Source organism: Uranotaenia lowii, chromosome 2 (assembly GCF_029784155.1).
Source record: "Uranotaenia lowii strain MFRU-FL chromosome 2, ASM2978415v1, whole genome shotgun sequence".
In the NCBI taxonomy this organism is placed as follows: Eukaryota; Metazoa; Arthropoda; class Insecta; order Diptera; family Culicidae; genus Uranotaenia; species Uranotaenia lowii.
Genome location: NC_073692.1, coordinates 143,214,255 through 143,238,202, shown reverse-complemented (window position 1 = coordinate 143,238,202; position 23,948 = coordinate 143,214,255). Strand labels below are relative to the sequence as shown.

At 34.4% G+C, this 23,948-nt stretch overlaps 1 protein-coding gene and 1 long non-coding RNA gene across 3 annotated transcripts in view; both read right to left on the bottom strand.

The window, feature by feature from the left end:
- Positions 1-10,580: 10,580 nt before the first annotated feature.
- Positions 10,581-11,274, bottom strand: LOC129747843 (uncharacterized). 2 transcript variants are annotated; one of them, XR_008737587.1, is made up of 3 exons: positions 11,091-11,274; positions 10,915-11,031; positions 10,581-10,796 (listed from the first exon to the last, which is right to left on the bottom strand). It is a non-coding gene; the product is annotated as an uncharacterized LOC129747843 (long non-coding RNA). The 2 variants fall into 2 exon arrangements; XR_008737588.1 differs by having other exon boundaries at positions 10,915-11,028.
- A 12,051-nt stretch (positions 11,275-23,325) lies between these two features.
- LOC129741928 (protein amalgam-like) overlaps positions 23,326-23,948 on the bottom strand; it is a 264,878-nt gene continuing 264,255 nt past the window's right edge. The window contains exon 12 of the mRNA XM_055733744.1: positions 23,326-23,345. Coding sequence (XP_055589719.1) covers positions 23,326-23,345 — 20 coding nt within the window. The remainder of the gene's footprint in view (positions 23,346-23,948) is intronic.

Here is a 23,948-nt window from a genome sequence, read left to right as displayed (position 1 = left end):
AAAAAATAAATTGTGTTGTAAGGATGTTTACTAATGGATCAAAAACCAAATAGCAAGTGAAAAAACGCTTTGTTTTCAAAAAAACGAACACACACAAAAAGGACCTCAGTGAAACTTCATGTTTCTTTGAAGAGATCTAATTCAAACTTAACAGTAGGGCGTACGTCTTTCAAGGACATGATGGCTAGCATCTTATGAATGCTAAAACCACCAGCCCACAGAAAGAGTACTGTATATGCCGTGACCGCGATTCGATCTCATGACCTCTGGCTTAGAAGACTTGAACGCTATCCTCTAGGCCACGGTCGGCGACTTTTAGATCATTTAGAAATGGGACAGTTACGAATGCGTGTATCTAAAAAACTATCCGTTTGATCAAAATATTTTCTATAAAGGAAATAAAGGTAATCTTATGATAGTTAATGATAAAATTTAAAATTTAAAAAAAATATTTATTATTTTTTATGCGAATTATTTCTACTCTATTCTTGTTATCTCCCACCGGTCGGCGCAAATTTTTTTCAGTCATATTATTGATAACTTTTTCTCACTTATACTTCGTAAAATCTGTTATTTGGGTGGCTGCATCCTCCTTCAATTTCCGCTACTTTTTGCACTAATACTTCTCTTTAAACAAAAAATGAGTGCAATTTGGTGGATTCAGCTGTTAAGAAATTAACAAAACTTTAGTTTTTTTTGTGCCACTAAAATACGTTTTTACTGGAATGTCTGCTGGCAAATTCCGCAAAACCAACATGATATTGATCATCAAGTATAATCGGTATTTTAAGAAATGTACATACAAGAGTACTTTTTAGGGGTTTAAAAGCAACGCAAACCAAGGTTTTTGTTATGAAAATTATTGTTTTTTTTATCTACAGAAACAGAGTCTTGGCAAATCATTCTGTTCTTACAAAACAACCAGAAGATACATATTTTATTCTGGCCACGATCAGAAACTTAAAATCATCAGATTGCAATTAAATATTTAGATATTTTCTGAATGCAGCTATTTTCTTTGTTCAAATTCCAAGACATATAAAAAATGTTTTTTTTTTTTCAATACAAATCAGTGAATAACTGCAGTAGTACCCTAGTTATTTGAACTAAAGATTCGTGAAAATATATAAAATCGTGTAGGTATAAGACAGGGCCAAACTTTAATCGCTTTAATGTAAGATATTATTTTATATCAGGGTAAAGATAAAATTTTGAAAATGTTTTTAAAATTACGTAAAAAATTATCAAGCAAGACGATTTTCCCCTAGAGATGCCGAAATTCCAGTTTTTTTCCCGGTTTCCGGGTGACGAGATGAAATTCCAAAGTTTTTCCCGGTATTCCCGGTTCGCTAGCAGCCCTGATTTTAGAATAATCAACGTTTTCGCCAACTAATGAAACTGTGCAAAATATTTTTTTTTCTCTTGCATCGTAAATATCTCAAAAACGCGGTAATTTTAAAAATTAAAAAAATTAGGTCGGAGAGTCCTTTTTACAAGCAACAAAATGCTATCAAAACTTTGTATGTCCGATAACTAGGAAATGAGCTATCAGCAAAAGAAATTGTTCCATTTCTTAATGAACTAAGCTTTAATCACGAAAAGCTTTTTGGAAGCCTAAAATACGATTTAAAATCTGCTGATGAGTTTTGATGAACCATTTTATTTAAATTTTTTTTATCTTAACTTTTGTTGAGTAATTCCTAGGTTTTGAACAAATTTGCCCGGATATTGTCTGGATTTTCGGTTGACAATATTGAAATCAAATTCCCGAATTTTGGCAGGTTTAAAGATAAAAAAAAGCCCGAATAGGTGCTGAAAAAATTCTGGCAACCTTAACTATTAGGCTTAGCGAGCTTTGACCTAACCTCCTTCACCCTAACGACCTTCGTTTGGATGTCTCTAACTTGAAAGTCTTCGGGAGAAATGTTTGTCTTAATTAAAACCTTAAGATAAACTATATTGAACAGAAATCGGCGGATATTGAAAACAAGATATTTGAGAAAAAAAATGTTTGGAACCATCGATTTTTCCGATAGTCAGAAAAATTGGACCACATTAATGCGAAACACCAATTCAAAGTGCTTTAACAAAAAGACGATGTAATAAAATTTAAAATGTTAGGCAATGCGGTGTGTTCAGTTCAGGTATCATATTAAATTTTACAAATAAGTTTTAATTAATATTTCACATAACAATTCAGAAATAAAAAAAATCTCACTGTGATTTCAGGTATAGATTTTGAATAAATAAATTAGAATAAATATTCAATTTTTTCGATTTTTAAAACAACTTTGTGTTTCATTATTAATCATTAATTATTTTCATCATATATTATCCCGAATTTTGTTATCAAGCTTACATTTGTTTGCCATTCGAAATTCGCAAATGCATACGACATTTCCGAAACACCGGAAATGTTTATCCCCGTTATCATCCGATAATGTTACTGAATGGCCTTTCGCTTGTTGGTGGGTAAAGAAAACGCCCTAGACACCCATCGGAGATATCGGCGCCGCGCAGCAAGAACACTGCCATCTGATTTTGACATTTAGTTTTTCCGGCGCACTTTTTCGTGGGAAGGACGGTGACCGTCTTACTAACTTGGTAGGGTACCGACTGATTGTGCGGATGAGAGGCAAATAGCGCAAGCAAATGGCAAATGGAAGACAACCGAAAATAAACAGAGATATACGACATCTAAGAAACTGCTGCCAGTCAAAACATTTCACGCTGCCACTGACTGGGCTGGCATGAGCCAACCGACCAGCAAAATCGTAACAACATTCTGCTCGGCAAAGGCCTGGTGGTAGGACGACCCGAGCAGACTTTGATGGCCAAAACGCTAGCAAACTTAGACCAAAATGAGCTGTCAACAGCAAAATGAGAGCAACATTTGCTGTTGACTTTTGTGTGAAAGCAAAATTAGGCATCATTTAGGCGTCAAAAAATTTCGTTCAATAGCTTGCTGAGACCAGAATGAGCTGTCAGCAGCAAAATGAGAGCAGCATTTGCTGTTGACTTTATTATGATAGCAAACTTGGGCATAAATAAGGCGTCAACATTTTTTTTAGACAATTGCATGCTGAAGCTACACAACAGCAAGCTGTTAGCATTATCTTATGGTGATTTTTTTATTTCAAAACTAGATGTGAATTAGCTTTCAGTTTTTTAAAGTACAAATCTGAGACCTAAGTGGTAGCATCCTTTGATGTAAAATTTTCTTAATTGCAAAATTTGACTTCTTTTTTTTGTTTTAATCATAACCAAGTTTTCTTTGATACCAACAATAAAAATCTGAGTTGCATTTAAGAATTGAAATAGAAATAAAAATACCATTTTTAGGCTTAACCATTATCATTATCATAAAGCTGAATGTCACTAAAAGATAAACATTTGGTACTTAAATTTGGTTCTAACATTGTGTTCTCCCCTCCCCTCCCCTCCATTGTGTTCTAAACATTTATGAATATCAGCGAAATCACTTAATCTGACGCCCTGTTATGTTATCAGAAATTTTATTGAAAATTTGGTTAAAGAAGTATTTAAAAAATTATTTGAAATAAATCAAAGTTTGGGATTAAATTTTATTTTTATCTTGAAGTTTAGCAACTTTTCTATTGCAGTATTACAGTTTTCTTCGGATATGTTAATTCAAATATTTAAATTATAATGTTATAGAAATCTTACAATATATAAGCCGAGTTTTATTATGTTGTTGATGAGAGTTTTGTTGATGTACTAAATTTTCGCAAAATTTCTCATTTCTTCGAAATCAGTTTTACGATAGTAAAAAGAAGAACTCGGAAACATTTTAAACATCCTATAATAAATGCTTAAAAATTGTTCTACGACGAGATCCTATATTCTAAAAGAAGCTACATCTGATTCCGTTAAAAAAAGATGTATGGCCAGTGAACGCTTAATAAATCGAACATAAAACAGTTGATTTTATGTTTTAAATTTGGATAAAATCCATGCATATTTTCTCACTACGAATACGATCCACCTAAGCAGTGAGAAAAACTGTTCCTTTTAATAAATGTATATAGATCTATAAAAATAGTCGGCCGATTTACAACAGCAATCATAATACCTGCCTTTGTTGAATTCTGAATTTGGAAGCAAACAGCTTTAGTGTGAAAGTTATCACACAAAACTTTCGAGGTTCCACTTAGAAAAAATTTGCTTTTACTTTCCGTTAGCAAAAAATTTGTTTTACTGCCGAGTTAGCACTTCCCCAAATTGTCATGACTTTTGCTTAATTTGCGTAAAAAAAAACCCATTGCTACTGAATTTAGTATTTACAGTAGCATGGACTCAAACTATTAGACAGTGTGGTTCAATGTGGTGGAAAGAGAGGTGATTAGAAAGAAACGTTGCAAAGGTAGTAGTAAAGCTTTTTCCTCGAAAACATGTTACCATGACAGAAGTGACGTCACTACCGACCATTTTCGCGACGCATTTTGCCTAGAATAAATTGAGCTCCCTGACAACGACGCGTCGCGACGTAGGCTTTGTTTATGTTTATTTTCCTTTTTCTCTCCTACGTGCAATAGTGTGCGTTCTTTTGCGCCACCTTAGTAAAAGTATACCTCATTGAGTGCGGTTAGCATGTGCTCAAACCATGGTCGTTTTGACTGTTTTATTTTTTGCGTGTTCATTCAGTCAGTCGGGAATTGTTTGTTTTCGTTGCCACAGACTGGAATCCAGAATAAAAGATTTCGTTCAGTAAGTGCTTTTGAACCGATGAAAATAGGAATATTAAACTTGAAATACTTTATTACAGCTAAGAGGAAGAAGATAGTTTGCTCCTCCGACGAAAACCCTCAGTCGAAAGGCAACTCACAAGTCAAAATAGCAGCCGACAACGCGCGGAATCTTGTAATGCTTTCGGAAACAATGGCTCAGCAAAAACGGTTTGCTTGGCTTCCGGCGAGGAGGATTTCAGACCACCAATCTAACCAAGTGGTCCTGAAAATGATAGACAGCAGGGTACCTCCACTTCCAGAAGATCAGTTGATTAAACGAAAATCAAACTCGACCATCTCCCTGGAATATACTTGAAACAGTTGGAACATGGTTTTGTTTGGTTTCATGAAGAGATTCCAGCACCCGGCTGGTAGGTTGCATTGTCGTGGAGGTGGGAAGGTGTCTGAAAAAGTAAGCATTTGGGGGAGTCAAAAATATACAATGTTTGTTAATTATTGCAAATTTCAGTTTCAGAGTTTGACCACCGCGAACTAAGAATTGATGAACGTCGCCAGCCAGTAAATTTCAACGAGCCACAAAGATATAAGCTGCTTCTGGGACTGTGGTAGGTGGATAACATGAATTGGTGGATTCGTAAAGGAACTGGCCCCGGTTGATCAGTACCACAAAACCGAATCATGGCCGAATAACGAAGTGGTAAAAAATCTTAAAATTGTTCATTATTATTTTTATTTTATGTTTCCTTCATTTGCAGGTTGACTAATTTTACTAGCTTCGGTAGCTTTGTTGGTATAGAAAACCAGGGCAGAGGTAGAACCGGGAGCGTTTGGTAAGTTCTTTTTTTAATTTAATTGAAAATCGATTTGAAAGAAAACATTTAATGGTATTTTTACCAGATTTTCGAATTCCTGCTGATAGATTCCGGTGAAGGAATTGATGATTCCGGTGAAGGCTCAAAGATTAAATTTTTAAATCCGGTTATTGTGTGTTGTATTCTTGGTTGGTCGATTATTTGAACCTAAATTGATTTGACATTTCAGATCTGAACTAATTTTGAAATATGAATCTTTAAAAAACTTAAAGTATGACCAGAAGTATTTTAACTAATTAAGAAAATGAAATCTGGCTGAATTATTATCTTAAAGCCCAATCTACTCTTTTTCCTTGGAAATCTAAATTAGAATTTCAAATCTAGACAGTTTAAAATTAAATTCTTAAATTTTGATAAGAAAAAACCTGAATGTGTTTACAGAAGTAAATCTGTAAGTAAGATCAGATTTTTTCAGAATCATGAATTAAAATAATTTTTTTCAAGTATTTACATGGAATTGCACATAATTAAAATTTATTTTTATTTGTTTTATTTTCAACTATGATCAGCGAAAGCGAACTTCACTCTAGGTCAGATCGAACTTTGTGAACTTCTATAAAAGTTGCTTATGAAATTAAAACCAAACATTCGTAAAAAAATAACCGACATGATAAACGTTATACACGTTGCATAAGTAAAGGCGATTTTTAAAAGGTTTAAACATTTACCTCATATTATAGCTAGAGTATTTCCTTATAATTGCATAAATACAGGCGTTTTTTTCAGAGGGGATTATTCATCCCAATATAGGTGATTTCAGTTATTTTTTTCCGGAATTTTCATCCCTTAGGTATAATTTTGCCATAAAAGTCTGCTCGGGTTTACTAACGAGCCTTTAGTAAACAAAGAGACGAAATGTCACGGTTGGAATTTTCGATTTTTTGTCAGTGTCATTCCAATCGAGCAAAACCAAGCAGTCTTAAATGCAGCCCACAGCCAGGTTGCAAGATTATTATTTCAAAAGGGATCAGACTGCGCCTCTTTGTATGTAGTCTCTTTAGGGTTTACTATAGAAGCGCCTTTGTGAAGACAATTCAAGCATTTTAGACTACGTTAAACAAAAATTGTTTACTTTCGTGTACCTATATTTGCACGCGATGTCTGTACAAAGGTTCTTAGATGATTAGTATAATTTCAAACGTTTACTGCCTGGGGAGTCCCATCCCGAGCATACTTTAACGGTAAAACGCTATCAGAAATTTTTTGCTATCACGCCTTATGCATCAAATTTTCGCTCATTTTGATTGGCTAAGGTGATACACAGCAAAAAATGAGAACCAAATTTTCATACGTGAACGTACTACGTCGTTTTTCAAAAGTTTGAGTTTGAAAGCATATTGACGCCAAATTTTGCTATAAAAGAAATTTATTTGATGCCTAAAATTGGCATGATTATGCTTTCTAAGCTCTCAGAAATCGAGGTGTAATTGAACTCTCAGTTTTAGCAAAATTAGGCATCACTTTGCTAACCATGTATGGAAATTTGTGCTCTCATTTTTGCTGTGTACCACCTTATGTCAAGCAAAATGAGAGCAAGTTTGGCTCTCAGGGCGTGATAGCAAAATTTGCTATAATTTTGCCATAAAAGTCTGCTCGGGGATTTCTTTCCTACATTTAGAGGCCCTGCCATATCACATACGTACGTACATATGTGGGTGAGGTTTGGTTTTTGGGGTTTTCAGCTCCAAAATCAGACCATTTTTGACTGGAAGTGGCAAGCCGAAGTGCGGTTATAGATTTTTTCACTCATTATAATTGCGCCAGAATGGTGCAAATGTGAGCTCAGTGCCAGTGACGTAGGGTTTCCCTTGCTTCAAACTCTTCGTCTTGTTTCGTCGTTACGTTTGTTGCGGACCGTGTCGTTCTTCAAAGTATGGTGTTTTCCCACTGCTGTTAAGCTTTCGAGACGAGAGCTGATCTGGTGGTGTGTTAGGTGTAGTGTGTATGTTAAATTTGACTGATAGTGAACCGGACAACAACATCGAGCAGCATTCGCAATGACTGCGAATCTCACTAGTGACAAGGAGCCCAAGATGTCCAGATTGCTGAAGCTAGCGCAGAAGTTCAACTGTTTTTATTTAAATGGTAAGTCTTTAGAATCCAGAAGAATGACAAACAATTTCGTTCGGATTTCATCTACAATGTCTGCACTCTCGGAGACTTTCAGTCAGACCGGAGCCTATTGCATAAAATCGATAGCGATGTAGGTTCGCAAACCAAAATGTGTGATGAAAATATCAGTTTGCTAGTGCGAATTGTGCTGTGAATTTTTATGCTCCAACATACGTTTTGAACTTTTTCCTTTGATATTTTTCGAAGGAAAATAATAAAAAATCACCAAAAAGTCAAAACCGAATCCTTCGCCAAATCAAAACAACCATCTAGAAACCGAGGCATAACCATAACAACCTCGCAAATCAACCAGCAAAAGTACGGAGATCTTAAATAAAAACAAGAAAGTGAAAGTGTGTGTCATAATGCTAGCAACAGCAGATCCATCTACGATCGTTTAATGGTTTGTTTCGGCATTTGCCTGTCGGGATCATTGGCTATTATATCGAAATTAAGCGAATTGCCGGGAATACTGCCCCGTAAACATCGTCGCCGACCAAACAAATGGCAAAATCGGATTTCAAACGTAAGAAGGGCAGGTGGAAGTGAAGGAAGAACTGTGCCGAGCTACTTTTACTTGCTGCTTGCTACTCGTTAGCTACCCACCAATCCTATCCATGTTGGTACCACCTGCAGGCCTTGAACCCGTTGCGCCCACCACCCCGATGATATTGCTTTGCTGTGGTACACTTAGTTTCAGTACGACGCGAGTGACGTTAAACAGAGTGTTTCAAATATGAAGAGAGGATCGACACGCGAATAGGTTTGGTATTTGTTGAAGTTTCTTTGTGGATTTTATAAAGTGATTTGTTCTTTCGTGTTTCCTAATACCTCTAAAGAAATAGTTAGATTTTACATTGCTCTAAAAATACTGAAGGAAGTGTGAAAGCATTATCTACTTGAAGAAGACCGTTTGTCAACCTTTAAAGGCGTCTGGAATCCCTAAATTTTGCAGGAACTCGATATAAAATAACTACATATATTGTTTCCTCAGACTAACCGGTCAAAATGACAGATCAACACTTAAATAACCTAGGTTAAAGTTGGTCCTAGAAATTCACAGCAACAACTTGACAACCACTGAAAAGATTTTCCTAAATTGGGTCTTGTTGAACTAGTTGAAGTGTCTGTTCCTAAACAAAGCACGACTGAAGTTTTTATCAATTTACGAGATTCTTTGTGATAAATTTTGATTTTGTGAACGAAAAAAACCAAGAATGGATAACAATGTTTTCCGTGAAAAAAAAAAAGGAAATCGTCTGCTGGGCGATAATGAACCTCATTTTCTACCCGGCACCATTTTTGATGACATTAATCGATTTTGATAAAACTTGACCAGGTACTAGATCAAACATTTTTACATCTTTGGACCAAATTTCAAGATTTTTCAATGAAAATTGTCAAATATACAGCAAATTTAGTGAAGGAATTCCAAGTTTTCCTTTTTTACGGTAATAGCTGTATCTTTGTTTCCAGTCATTGTAATGGCTTCAAATTTTGTAGAGCGTTAATTGGATAGTTGAACTAGATGGTGTGAAAATTTCATGAAAAAATATCAAACGAGAGAGAAATTGCAGCTTTTCAAATTTTGAAGACACTGCGCAGCTTCACACGATTTCATACTTTTTTTAACGCAACAGTATTTTGTGGTCATGATCTCAATTTCAGCTTTCTTGGACACCAAGGGAATTGTTTTAAGCACAGTCTTCATTCCGAAGCATGTTTTTCTTATATTTTTTTTAGACTTCAAATAACGGAAAACTGAAGTGTTGTAGGTGAATTATGTCTGAAAAACATATTTAAGTTACATTATGAGGTTTCCAAAACTATAAATTGTATAAAAATCGATTAGAAAACCAGAGAGATATATTGGCTTTCGTCAGGAGTGTCAAATTGACACTACAGAGACTGTAATGGGTAAAAATTTCTGGGACGGATCGGTTAATCGGTCTGGGACGGTTAATCACAAAAAATATCAAAACGCGCCAGCAGAAACCGACGTTTGGTTGGCCGGGCTGATAAATTAAAGTATAATCATTTGAGAGAGCTCGTATTGTGTTGTGATAGTTCGTTCAACTACGTGCTATTTGTTGTTAGAGAATCATGACCGTAGGAACGTGGAAGAGGGTGTTTGGGGGTAAAAGCGAGGATTGCTACTCTACACTAAAAATTTTAAAATCTATATCAAATTTTAAAAATTGAGTAAGGTTGTTCAAGCGTAACATACTTGTTTTAAAACTGTTACGAAAACCTTGACAACTGATCCTAGGTTCAGAATTCTGCTTCAATTTCTCAAAATTTTCTCACTTGTTGACTGAAATTCAGTTCTTAATATCAAATTTAAAATGAGATTACAATTATTTTGGAGGTTCTGATCCATATTACCAAAATCATAGCTGAATTTCTATTGTTATATTTCGGACTCTGTATCATGTTCAGAATTCTTGATTTTCAGTTAGAATCATCATCAGAAAATAGTAATGAAAAGTTGTTTTGAAATTTTGGTTCAAATTCATTTAAAATTTGATTCATTTTCAAATCATGAATCTTATTTTCATGAAATCATAAATCATCAAATTTATTTTCAATATTAAGACAACCCGCTTAACAAAATAAATGCTTGGAATGCTTGAAAGAATGCTTGGATTCCAAGCATTCTTCAAGCATTCCGCCTATTGAATTCAAGCATGAAATGGCCCAACCGATTCTACTTGAAATGGTTTTCCCGGTTCAGAGTGACAGCCCTCGTTGACAGCTGTCAGGGTTTGATAGTATTTGTATGTTCGGTTCGTGTTTATGTGTGAGTGCGTTAAAAATTTAATGCATATGTGTGCGTGCTTGCTGGAGTAGGTATGGCTAGGGTGTTTCGAATATTGAAATATTTAAATTTAGATTAAATTAATTTTTATTAAAATAAACTTTTTATTCATATTAATACATTTCACACTTTGCACAATTCTTATTACTTAATGGCAGCAATTGCAAGGACAGCGTCCTCGACATTCGAACTTGTAAAACATCGGAATGCAATTCTCATCCTCGCAATTCGCAATTCGAGCAGCCTTGACTGTGATTAGATGATCTGGAATCTGGTAATCAAAATCTGGAAATAAGTGAAAAAATCCTCATTTCAAAACTTTCAGCAAAAGAAACTCCAGCTGAACTCGGTAGGTATTGTAGGAAATAAAATGAGATGAAATGTCTGTTGATGAAATTCTTACCATAGTTGATGATCCGATGCTCAAAACTCTAAGAAAATTGCCAGTTGCCTTTTCCTTTAGTCGCTCATGGATGCCGATTGCACCAGATCTTACTGGCGAAAGTTTTATATTCTTCTGCTGGAATGAAGAAAACGTTAATTACTTATGAACCAATAGGCAATAAATCAAAAACTTACCATTTCACGAAGCTGCAGCTAACAAAGGTGGAAACATAATGGCCGTTGAAAAAAACAGATTTTATCCAGGCCTACTTGGAGCACTAATACTTACAAGCAAAAAGTCGTTAAAACAACCAATGTAATTTTTTTCGTAAATATACACAAGATTGCAATTGTATATGTGCAATCGGTGCAATCAGCTGACTAGACTGATGCACGTTTAAGGTTAAAGCTCTAAATTTATGGCATTGAACGCAGCCCTACGCGCGGAATCGTTCGCTCAAGGTTTTAAAAGGGCCTGGGGGAATATTTAATTTTCCGAGCAAAGTTAGAAAACATCTTGAATTATTATTTCATATTCAGAATAGAAAATTCTTGACATTAATTCGAATGAAGAATTCAAACATAATTAAGCTTCAAAATGTCGATTCAAAGTAAAAAAATCAATACCAGATTCATCATTTCAAATTTGTTTGTTATTTTAGATTCATTTATCGGATTCAGAATAAATAATTGAAATAGTGAGTTCAGATTGAACCCCAAGATATCAGAATTTGAATCCATGATTGAAGGTTCCTGAAGTAAATATCAGTTCTTGGCTAGTTCAAACTATATTTAAAATTCTGATCTGGCAGTTAGTTTAAAGAATCGCGTTTTTGTACCATTCTGGATATAATATTGAAATTAAGAAACAGATACATAAATAACTCTTTTTTCAAATATAAGGTTTAGATTTAAGATTCAGAATTAACTTTCTAAATTGATATTCAAATTCATCTCGTAAATAAATTTAACAACCAAGATAAATATATCAAAAAAAAAAAATAATAATAATAATAAATAAATAAATAAATAAATAAATAAATATATCAAAAAAATATTTCGTTGGGGAAACAAGTCGCAGAAAATCACAAACTAGCTGAATTCAAATTTAAATTTTTTCATTCAATGGCATAATTCAGTTTAAAATTTCAAACAAAAACAAGATTTTGAGTTTATTTTTCAAGTTTCGTTTAATAAAAAACAAAATATGGACATGATTTTTTTTAAAACGAACACAAACACACAGGATCTCAATGAAACATGATGTTTCCTCGAAGAGATTCCTTTTTTCTTAACTCTAAGCGTACATCTTTCGAGGATTTGATGGCTAGCATCTTAGAAATGCTAAAACCACTAACCCACCGAAAGTGTACTATGTATGCCGTGACCAGGATTCGATCTCATACCCCCTGGCTTAGAAGACTTGAAGGCTATCCTCTACGCCACGGGCGGCGGCGGATTGTACTTACTTTATTTTAAAAAAAAACTGACATGTGATTTTAACGTAGACAATCTGCAGGGAATAACATATTTTCTTAATGTACATTATTTATTGCCCTTTTTCTCGAAAGCCAATTTATAAAATAAAATTTTCAGTTTGGATCAACTCAACAAGCATTTGATTTCAACCGCAAAATTAATTTTTTTTTTTACCTTTGAAAACTTGATTTATTTTTATCAATGGTTAAAATTTTTGCATTTGCTCAAGAGTTGGGTGGGTTTAGTTTATTTTATTCCACCTTTATTTTTTCTTTAAAGAAATTTAAGATTTGCTCACAACGAACGTATTTGATGCTCAAATAAAATGAGCTAAATCAACCCGATTCTTGAATAATTTCAAATATTTTTACCATCTTTGAAAGTAATTTCAAAGATTTGAGCGTATATTTTCAAAAGTTTTATACGAAAGACTATTAGTGTGAAATACTTAATAATTAAAAAAAAATTAATTCATGCATTGTTTGAGAAAAAGTATCATATAAAAATCAGTCGGAAAGAACAACCCCCTCCCCCCCCCCCATGAGGCGGTTCTTTCTACAACCCTGTAGAAAACTACCCATCTTTGTTTAGCGCTCACTGGTTACTCTGTCCGCTTCCCACCCCCTCATAGCTTTCGGCATGTGCGTTTTTTTTTTTGTAAATTGAAAAAGTTTCTACAAATTTTCGCAAACAAATGTCATCTTTATATAAGGTACACCGGGGCAAGTGTAAACACTCTGAAAACAAACTTTTCTCTGTTACAAAAACAAATTTAAAAAAACATTTATTTTTCTAGAAATTGTTGTTTAGGCCCCAAAAAAACAATCTAACATATATAAACCAAACCTTCTTTTAATTTTTCACAAAAACACTGCACTGTTAGATTACATACGAATTCAAGACTAGACATGTACAGTGTGTTTTTTTTGCTTATTTTGGCTACAAAAAAGGGCATTCAAATTCCAATTTTCGTTGAAAGGTGCGTGTTAAGGACTGATATTCAAGTAAAAGTAGAAAATATATGATAAATTCTTAGTACACCCTGAAAGTTGTGGAAATAATATTCACTGTTGTCAACCTACACTGCTTGGCAAGTGCAAACGCACTTTTCAGCCATGTAACATCAGCCATTTCAGAAAATTCATCTCCAAAATGGTTCAGAATGATATTAGAATGGTCAAAAGGGATATCCAAAGTATTGTATCTGAAGCGGATATTCAAAATTTTGTAATGCCTTGGTAGATGAAGGTCTTTTGCTTAAAACAGGAGTCAGCAAAAATGGAGTCCCAAAAACTAATTAATATAGCAGGAAAACAGCAAATATATCAATAAAAATTGATAAAACATACCGGAACATGTATTTAATTCATTTTAGGATCGATACACTGACGCATCTGTGAATTAGTTTGGAAAAAGTACTTAGATTTTTCTTTTCACATAAGTAACATTGCATTTTACCAACATTTTTTTCATTTTTCAATTTCAACGAGAATTTGTTAAGAACTATTTTAGTGATGCAACGAACGATAATTGATAATTTTTGAAGATATACATAATTCTCTAGGACATGTGAAAGTTGAACTATGATGAAATGCGTTTGCACTTGCCCCGGTGTACCTTATTTGCATTCCTTGAAACTTTTTTTTATGGCTATATTTATTCTGTAGGGGTTTTTCTGAAGATTCCAAAAAAAATATAATCGTCCATAGGAAATGCAAACTTAATTGTCAGATTTTTAACATTTTTCAAATTATGTTTACTTTTAAACTATGATTTAAAAAAAACATTAAACTCAATCAAAAGATATTTTTTGTTTGAAGACAAGGTTAGACAAGGTAGTTTGTTTTTCTTCCCCTCTGATCAGTTATTTTCTGAGTTACTATCGGTAACCATCAAAGAATCATCATTCGATTCTAATGAAAACATCGCGCGTAGACGGCGTCGAATTCTTCGACATCTACTCGACTCGCTGACGATCATGCTTCGCCGCGAACGCTTCATGAAGAAAAAATATTTAATTCTTGAAACGCAAGAGATTCTTAAAAACCGAATTTATGCCAATATTTGCTTATTTTCCCCTCAAGGTGTATTCATTATTTTATTCAATATCGTCTTAGTCTTTATCCCAGGAATTGATCCCTAGTAGCATTCTTCCTTAAAGGTCTGATTTTGGGCATGAATCCACAGCATCGTCATCAACTCGCGCCGAATCAACTCGCAAACGAATTCATTCAGTAGCGAAGCAAATGATTGCTGGAGTATACAATGACTGAAAATCGGGAGGAGAAAATCAACAAGGAACGCTAGGCAACACAAACAGAACGAAAATTCATAGTACATGTTTATCAAATATGGGCAGCATGGTTCACTAAGACGGCGTTCTTATGTTGTATGTTTTGATTCGTTCGCGAGTCAATGCTCAACAGCGTCGTTACTGTGGTTGCGTCGGTAACGATTGGAAATTTTGAAGCAAACGAAGCGAATATCAGTAAGCCTGTTGGAAGATGAAAACTGAAAATAAACCATTGCAATTGACTATATATTGTATTTCTACGCCATATGGGCAGGTTGAAAAAGTACATTATACATTTAATAAAAACAGTCGCTCTACAATTGATGTTTAGTTCAAAATACTGCAGTTTAAAAATAAATTGTAGGATTTATAAAAATCATGAGACTCAGGCAATCCATCGGTGTAAAGTTGTAAAGTTTGAATACATTGTTTTGCAATATCTTCAACAAAAACACAATTTATATAATTTTTAACTGATATATTAATCAATAGAGGTTTATAGAAAAATGTTCTCAAAATATTTTCATTTTTTTCCAAACAAAATGTTTACGAGTTGTGTTAGTGTTGATCCCTCCGCTCTCTTGCTATGGACCTTATGATAGCAATGAAACTTTTGAAACTATTTTTCTATGCCTAAAACATAATGAAAGAACAAACAATGTGACCAAAAGTCAACAATCTGTTATACTTACTGATTTGATTCGTTTTAAGTGATGGTTGAGCTTGTTAATTAGTGATTAAGTCTCTCTTAACTTAAATAAAACAAATATTTTCTACGCTCTAGAAAAATCCTTCAAACATATTCATCTCCATTATCTCTACGATAAAATTTTTTTGGCACAGATATGATCGACATAAAAAGGGATCATGTCACCCAGACAACAGTGTCCTATTGTTTAAAAAAATTGGGAAAAATTTAGTCTGAGATAATTTGAGTCGTATTTTTTCGAATCATTTAATACAAACATCTCCTAACATAAAGTTGAAAGATTGCCTGGTTTTATCCGGGATTACCCGGAAATTTAATACAAAATTTGTCCGGCCCGGTCCGATTGCCCGGATTTATTTGAAAAAAGCCCGGATTTTGCTCGGTTTGATTCACTGCCAAATCAAGCAAAAAAAAATACAAATTGTGTTGTAAAATCTTTTTTTGTTCATGCCGAAATATCTCGAGCAAGTTTTATAAAAATAATCAAGAAAGATTTCTTAGAAGCCGAAAATACGATTTAAAATCTGTCGATGAGATTTAATGAAAAAAATAATTCTTTTTTCATTTTTTTTTTCTTTATTTGTTAAGTAATTTCTGGGTATTGACTAAATTTTCCCGGACATTGACCACGGTTTTGGTCGTCAATTTTGAAATCTAATGGCCGCGTTTAGCCAGGTCATTATATAAAATTGAAAGGATTTGCTCGACCGGCTGAAAAAAACGAGGCAACCTTATCCTAACAGTTACTTCAAACACAGTTCATGAAAAATAAATGGCATTGAAGAAATAATTAAGAAACCTTGGTTTGAAATTTTGGATTTTTTTTAAATTTCCTGATCACTTATACAAATGAAAACACTCGCATAAAGAAGGTTAAGTACTTTTCAAGTTAATAGTACAAATATGCAGATATGCTCAGCATCGCTAACGAAGTTAGCGGCGCTTATTAATATTAAATCGCTAACTCAGCTAAAGCGAGACCACTAATTCGCGCCCGATGATCGATGACATAGTGCACGCGATGGAATGCAAATTAATGCAGCGAACCACATTTAATGGAAATGTATGTGAATCGGTCAAATCCACACACTGCATCCGCTTTTGTTATGTTATCGGCCTAAATAATAGTTTCCAAAACTATAAATTTTGTAAAAATCGGTTGGAAAATAAGAGAGATATATTGGTTTTAGACAGAAGTGTCGAATTGACACTCCAGGGACTGTAACGGGTAAAAATTCCAGGGACGGATGAGGGTTTATTGTTCCTTGATGTACCAAAATACTTCCAAGTTTTTGAGGAATTGTTCCTTCATCAATAACTTTACGTTAAGGCTCGTATCACGGCCTACTATGGACTTATTTGAAATTTCTTCTGGTTTCAGAAAACCAAATTTGCAAAATAATTCATCCATCTGCACAGAAGTTGAAGCTTTTGCTATAACAAACTGTCTCACAATCCGATAGCCTCGTTGCGCGCTTCCCTATTATTAATGATCAAATGAGTTCAAATTTGGCATGATGCCTCCTGGCGGATCAAGAAAGGGTCCAAGGTTTAGATTCAAAGACACATCCGGCTTGAAATAAGGCTCTGTTTGGCAAGTCAGTTGCCTCCTGAGCCGATGTCCGTAAGTTCGAGCCCAAGAATAAACATCGAACAAGTTGGTACCGGATAAATTTTTCAATACTATTTCTGTTCGCCAACTGCAACGTGCATATAAAGTCCCGAATGACACAAAGATGTTAAAACGACTATAATCGAAACAAAAAAAAAGATACTTCCATTTCTTCACTATCCTACCCTATACCGAAGACTCCATTAACTTCATCGGTTTTCTAAGTAAATCTAAGAAGATTGGTAAAGTCGTGTTGACCAGTGTAACGGCGTGTTCGTAAACTGATTTGTTTGGGTGATGCATCGATTTGTTTGGTAGATGTCAAATCACCTTCCAATGCTTTTGCATACAGTTTGTTTAATTTACGAACGCCAGCATCGATAGAAAAAATCACTTCGATAGAACAAATCAATTTACGAACACGCCGTAATTCGTTTTAAAGATTATCACGAGAAAGCATTTGATTATCTGCGGCAATTTTTTATTATGTTTCTTTTTATGATTTCAAAATTTTGTATTACAAACAAATATACATAAAGTCTGCTTCATTTAATATTGGAACAAATTCTTTTGCTCATTGTGGCGCTCCTAGTGAACGGATTTGGAAACTTTTTTCACCCACGTGTCGGGAAATTCATTACCTTTCACCATGTATTTATGTCATAACACCAAACGATAGCATTTTGTAAACAACCGCCATGGAAGCCGAACGGAGAGATCAAATTGTGCACAGTTTTCTTGAAAATCCATTGTTGTCGGCATCGAAGCTAGCTAAACAGCTTAAAATGCCCAGAAATACCGTATGGCGTGTTATCAAGCAGTACAAGGAAACATTGACGACGGCTCGGAAGCCGCATTCGAAGCGCCGGAGTGGAACTGTCGACCGGAAACTGCGTGGGAAAGTCATCAAGGCCGTCAAGAGGAATCCCAATCCTTCAGACCGCGATTTGGCCAATAAGTTCCAGGCCGCTCACAGTACGGTGCGACGAATTCGTCTCCGGGAAGGAATAAGGTCATTCCGAGCCAGCAAACAACCAAATCGGACGCTGAAGAAGATCAATGTGGCCAGAATCTGTGCTCGAAAGCTGTACGACCAAGTGCTGACCAAGTTCGACGGATGTAAAGTCTGCTTCATTTAATATTGGAACACAAACAATTGCGTGTAGTTCAGTCATTTATTAACGAATTCATAATTTGTTTTTCATACAAATGTAGCATTTTCTTTACTCTTTCATAAAAAAAAAATTAAAAAAAATTATTCATTGCTGTTTCGAAGAAATTCTCGTACTCGTACTCGTAAGAAAACTGTGCACAATTTGATCTCTCCGTTCGGCTTCCATGGCGGTTGTTTACAAAATGCTATCGTTTGGTGTTATGACATAAATACATGGTGAAAGGTAATGAATTTCCCGACACGTGGGTGAAAAAAGTTTCCAAATCCGTCCACTAGGAGCGCCACAATGAGCAAAAGAATTTGTTCCAATATTAAATGAAGCAGACTTTATGTTCAAAAGTGCCAAAGCATTGTTTTTGTTAACAAAACTATCAGGGAGTGTCAACACTAGTCAGTACGACCTTACGACGATGCTCGAAACACTCTTCTAGACTGTAATCAACATTTTCATCTTTCATATCAGTTGCTCATGATCACTGAGAGTGAGCAGTGTTGACAAACTTGGTGAAAAAATAACAAGTATTGTATAACTAGTTTGGACGACTAATCACCGTTTCAGCCTTCAAAGTAGTTTGGATTGGACATTAGCGAATTAACCACTTCAATTGTCCCCGTGCAAGCTAACGTATCATTTGTTACAATTCACTGAGAAGTTTCAAGAGTTATTTTAAAAGTATTCTAACTTCATTATTTTCCTTCGTACAATCACCCCAATTGTTGATAAAGGGTCGTTATTTATCCCGGAAGCAGCAGATTGTGGTTGTCATCGTTAAAATTTTTAAGAACATTGAATTTAATCGATGAAAAATTTCATGAATGAAACACATGAATGAATACAAGCTACAAATGCTCTGTAAATTGAGAAGTTTTCACTACGTGATTTGTTTGTTCGAAGAAAGTAGTAAACAAAGTAGTAAATAATTCATTTGTTTGGTTGAAACATGACGCCAAAGTCCAAACAATCCGCTACGCTCTCGGTTCGCCAACATACGAGACACAGTGTACCTATACGGCCCAAAGTCACCGGATTTATTAGCGTGAGTCCGAAAATCCGTTTCACTACCCCATACACCAGCGATTTATTTTGCGAGTTTTATTTATTTTTAGCCAAATTGTTTATTTATGATAGGATCTATGACATTCTCGGCGCATTAAGTGTACGAAAAAGAACAACGACCGAAAACAGCGCTTTTGCCTCTGTGTTTTTGTTGTTAAAGAAAATTCGACCGGTGTGGCGTCCCGCGCCTCATTTGACTTTGGACCAAACTCTTCTCGAATCGGGAAATCTGCGGGAATCAAAATGTTTGTCGAAAGCGGAAACGGAAAATCGCATCATTGAAAGTTACGTTTCTGCTGAGAGCAGCCGCTTACAGAATTGTTTGTTTCATTTGGTGGTTGCCCTAAATATCGATCGGTGTTATTCGATGAAATAGCTTTCACGACGCCCCATAAATGTCTTATCATGATTTTATCAATTTTGGTCTTTCAGAAATCGAACGGTTCGTTTCATGCGTTGCTTTTTACGCCACCCACAATAGCCAGTTAATGGTTGCGGTTGAGAGTACTCACTACTTAAACGTATGCATCAGTCAAAAAAAAACTGATATGACTCTGCTTTAGGAAAAACAATAACAAAATATATATTTTTGCTTTTGAAATTTCAGGAAAACATTTTTAAAATTTTCGGATTCTTTCATCACGTAAAATCAATTAATTTTAATCCGAAGAAGCCGTATAGATTTCTCAATCATTCACACATAGATACAGTCAGAAGTCTAATTCTTATTTTTTCTACTTTCTCTATCGTTCCACGACAGGTCTCATTAAGGGTGATTGTCGTCCATTTGTGGTCGACGGGCAGCAGGTTGGGCTAGTTAGCCAAAATGTACTGGAGCAATTACTTAGGTATCCGGAGGTGTTTTGCATCAGGGATGCGGAACTCGGAAAGCAGGTAAATCAGAAATCATCGACGAATCCATATCCATTAAATATATAGACATACACATGAGTTTTTTTTTATTGAATCATATTATCATAAATGAAGCTTTGCTTAGCTATGTAGCTCGTAACTACGTTTCTTATAATGTAGGAGGCATAATTTTTTTTTATGTTTTTAACGAACATGATTTGAACCGAGCCTTCTATTCTTTTTTGTCTTGGCCGATTTTTTTTTATTTTCATATAGGCAATTACCTGCCGTTTGGTTATGGTACTCATCACGAGATTATGGTTTGCCAAAACATTTAATTGGCTGCTCACTAGGTTTGTTAATGACAAATCAGATAGAATCAAGCGGGAAATGAGTAAACAAAAGACATTTCTATCTTGTTTTTTTTCTCGCCTTATTGAAGCTGATGAACCAACAACCGTTCGGTTCACCTTTATTTCCACTATGCTTGTTATACCAAGCAAATTGCATGCCTCAATCCGTTTTCGTATTTTTTCCTCAGAAAAAATACATTTTTTTCCCATTTGACGCCCTTGTAAAATCGTCAATTGTGATATTAAAATAGTACGTAGACCTAAAGAATATATAAATATTACTAGCTGACCCGGTAAACTTCGTCTTACCATGTTTAACTTGGCGTCTCGCTTTCGTGAACATGTCCTAGTTTTTTTTACATATTCTTCTTGTCACGCTTAATTCTATCGGAATCAAACCTAAAAATTTGAACTCAATTCTACGGGTCTTTACATAGATTATCAAAACATTACCCTCAATCAATCTTACATGCATCTTACAGGAAAATTTTTAATCTACTTTTCTTTGATTCGGATGCTTTGAATATTGCCGAATGGTGTCAGGTAGCAGCTTTTTGTTCATTTTTTTTCACCCTTGGAAGCAGTGATAATTAAATAATATCCATATTTTTATCAAAACCATGTCAAAAAAAAGTTCACCGTTTTATTATTTATTTCAGCAAAAAATGCTAATTATATTCCTTTGAACATTTACCCAATTAATAAAAAAAACGATCGGTTTTGAAAGGAGGAAAAAATATGCTTTATTTTTTTTGTATTCAACCAAATTACAGCAATTTTATTTGCATTTTTATCCTAATGGACATATCTGCCAATTTAAACCATTGTTTTTTTTAACATTCAAACTGAAAAGGTTATTTAATTTTTAAAAACCGAAAACGCTTATCTGTTGAGGCTACAATGATTCCATAAGTTCATTCGTTTTTTCTGGAAGTTTTCATGTAAATATACCTCTAAACCTTTAAAAACATATAAGTGTCTTTCGGCTATCATCACAGTTCAACTTTCATATTCTTTCAAAAAGAAATATTTAAGTAAAGGTACATTTGTCCCATTTACTGATGCAAGTGAAAATACAGTGCTCTTTTTCAGATGCGTCAGCGTAAAGACTTTGAAATAAATTTAATACTTTTTTCTGTTTGTCTATTTTATCAACTTTCATTGATATATCTGCAGTTTTTTTCAGAATAAAATAATGCTTGGTACTTCAACTTCGGTGAACACTGTTTTACCATAAGACCTCCATTTACATAGACATTTAATAATTTTGAATATCCGCTTCAGATTTAACATTCAGCATACCTTTTCTGATCATTTTGGAGAAATAATTCTTAAAAGGTATATGTTTCATGACTAAAAGGCGCGTTGCCACCGTTGGTTTCACCGTGTGAAATGACAGGAGTTAATATCATTTTCGACACTTTCAGGTCATAATAAAAACTTATCAAAAAAAATTCTGCTTCTGCTATCAAAAAAAATAATGCTTCTGGAATAATAATCACAGACAAACTTTTCAACAAAAAAGCGGATCTAAAGTCTCTTCTATGTAGCCAAAATATGTTAAACATAAACACACTTTCATGATAAGTACGTACTTGAATACTGTGTAAACAAATAGGAACCTGTAAACAGTTTTTCGGTGTATGATTTAAAAAAAAAGTTGAGTTTATTTAGTCAGATTGTTTAATTGGGCTCAACGGTTTATAGATGAAGAAATAATGTGAACATGTATATATGAATAACGTATAAATTTTTTGTAAATGTTGAACGTTTGCACTTGCTCTAGTGTATTTTTTAACTGAAAATTCTTTCATTTTGATTGATAACTTTCACTTATGCTTGCAGAAAATCAAAAAGTTCTTTGCATTAGGCCTTAAAATAAACATCAATCCTATATAATCCTTTTTAAAGGACAGACTCTTGTTCAGCTCATATGTCTGTTCATCTTCAATAGATTTTGTTGTTGTTCTGTAAATTTAAAGGCACCCGAAACATTTTCAGTTAAACACATTTGTATATGTTCGAAAAATGTTTCTAGGGGTATTGGATTATAAAATTGTATGTAAATCTTCCCACTTTCTTTTTTTCAAATGTCCGCAAAGAGTCATACCATAATTTTATATACATCAGTACTAAGTTCATATTTTTCAGACAACAATTTCTGCTGAACTTAAAATAGTTTTTTTTTAAATCGTTGAAATGGTATTGATTTGATTGGCAAAATATCAAACTGGGCGTCATTCATTACTATGTGCTGTACAAATGATCTAGGAATCAAGAAGAAAAAAAAACACATCAAGGCTTCATATCGCTACCACATGCATTGAAATTATGCTTGGTTTAGAAATGCGCGCCCAAATATTTCAACTAATCAGTGTGCTATGCCATCGTTACCATCCTCTCTCGACGTTTGCTTGCGACGCCTTGGACGACCATGGAGACGAAAAACAAATCGCCCGGCGCCCGAAGTAAAGAAAATCTCCAAAAATGGATGTCATGACTTTAATTTCATTCAAAAAACTACAAATTTAATTATTACGGACAATTGATGCGACTTTCTGTTATTTTTGTTCGATATAAACCGATTCGCATGCCTACAGAATATTCTAAAAATAATTTCATTTCAATCGTTTGGGTAATTTCGGAGGAGTAGTACTACAAACACCGTTACAAGAGAATTTTATATAATAGATGTAGATACTTTTCCTATCTCGTTACACAGCTGCATGTTACCAAGCACGCGGGTCAAATTCTCCGGTGAGCTATGGGAACGTTGGTCGTTGTTTTATTTTGTCTAAAGAATTTCAACAATAGAAAAACCGCGGAATCCGCCAACGTTAAACCCGAACACTTGAGGAATTGTTTATTTCGAGATAAACCAAACACTTGAGGAGTACTGCATTAAGTCACCGGAGGCATTCCTAATTCCAAGTGTGAATTCCGCGGAGTTACCATTAGTGAAGGTGAATTTTCCAGAGGATTAGTTGCAAGATATCTGAACAACCTTTCAAAAAGGGGATTCAAAAGTCCCAATTTTAAAGGTAAACTACGTGTATTCTAAAGATTAGAGATGTGCCAAATAGTGGTATTCGGCCAACGGCCAAATACCGAATATTGAACTTTTTTCAACTATTCGGCCAAACAAATATTCGTTCGAATATTGAACTTTAATGAAAAAAAAACAAAAGTCGTTATTTCATTTTCCTTCTATTTCGTCCATTTTAATACCCCTCATGTTTTTGAGTCGATTATTTTCTACCAGATGATATTACATATTACCACATGATGTAGTACAATATCTTTTTCAAGTAGGGGTCTATCTGATTTTCAAAATGTCACCAATAACTGGAAAAACATCAGAAGACTTGTTTCTTAGGGCGTTTATCAAAAAGATCGATTCCTTTTAAATTTGGGACAAAACATGTCGAAACAGGTGCTAAGCAATTTGAAATTGCTTATTAGATAAAGGTCGAATTTGAGCAAGATATCTTCACAATAGTTGTTAAAAACAATGATGATCTATA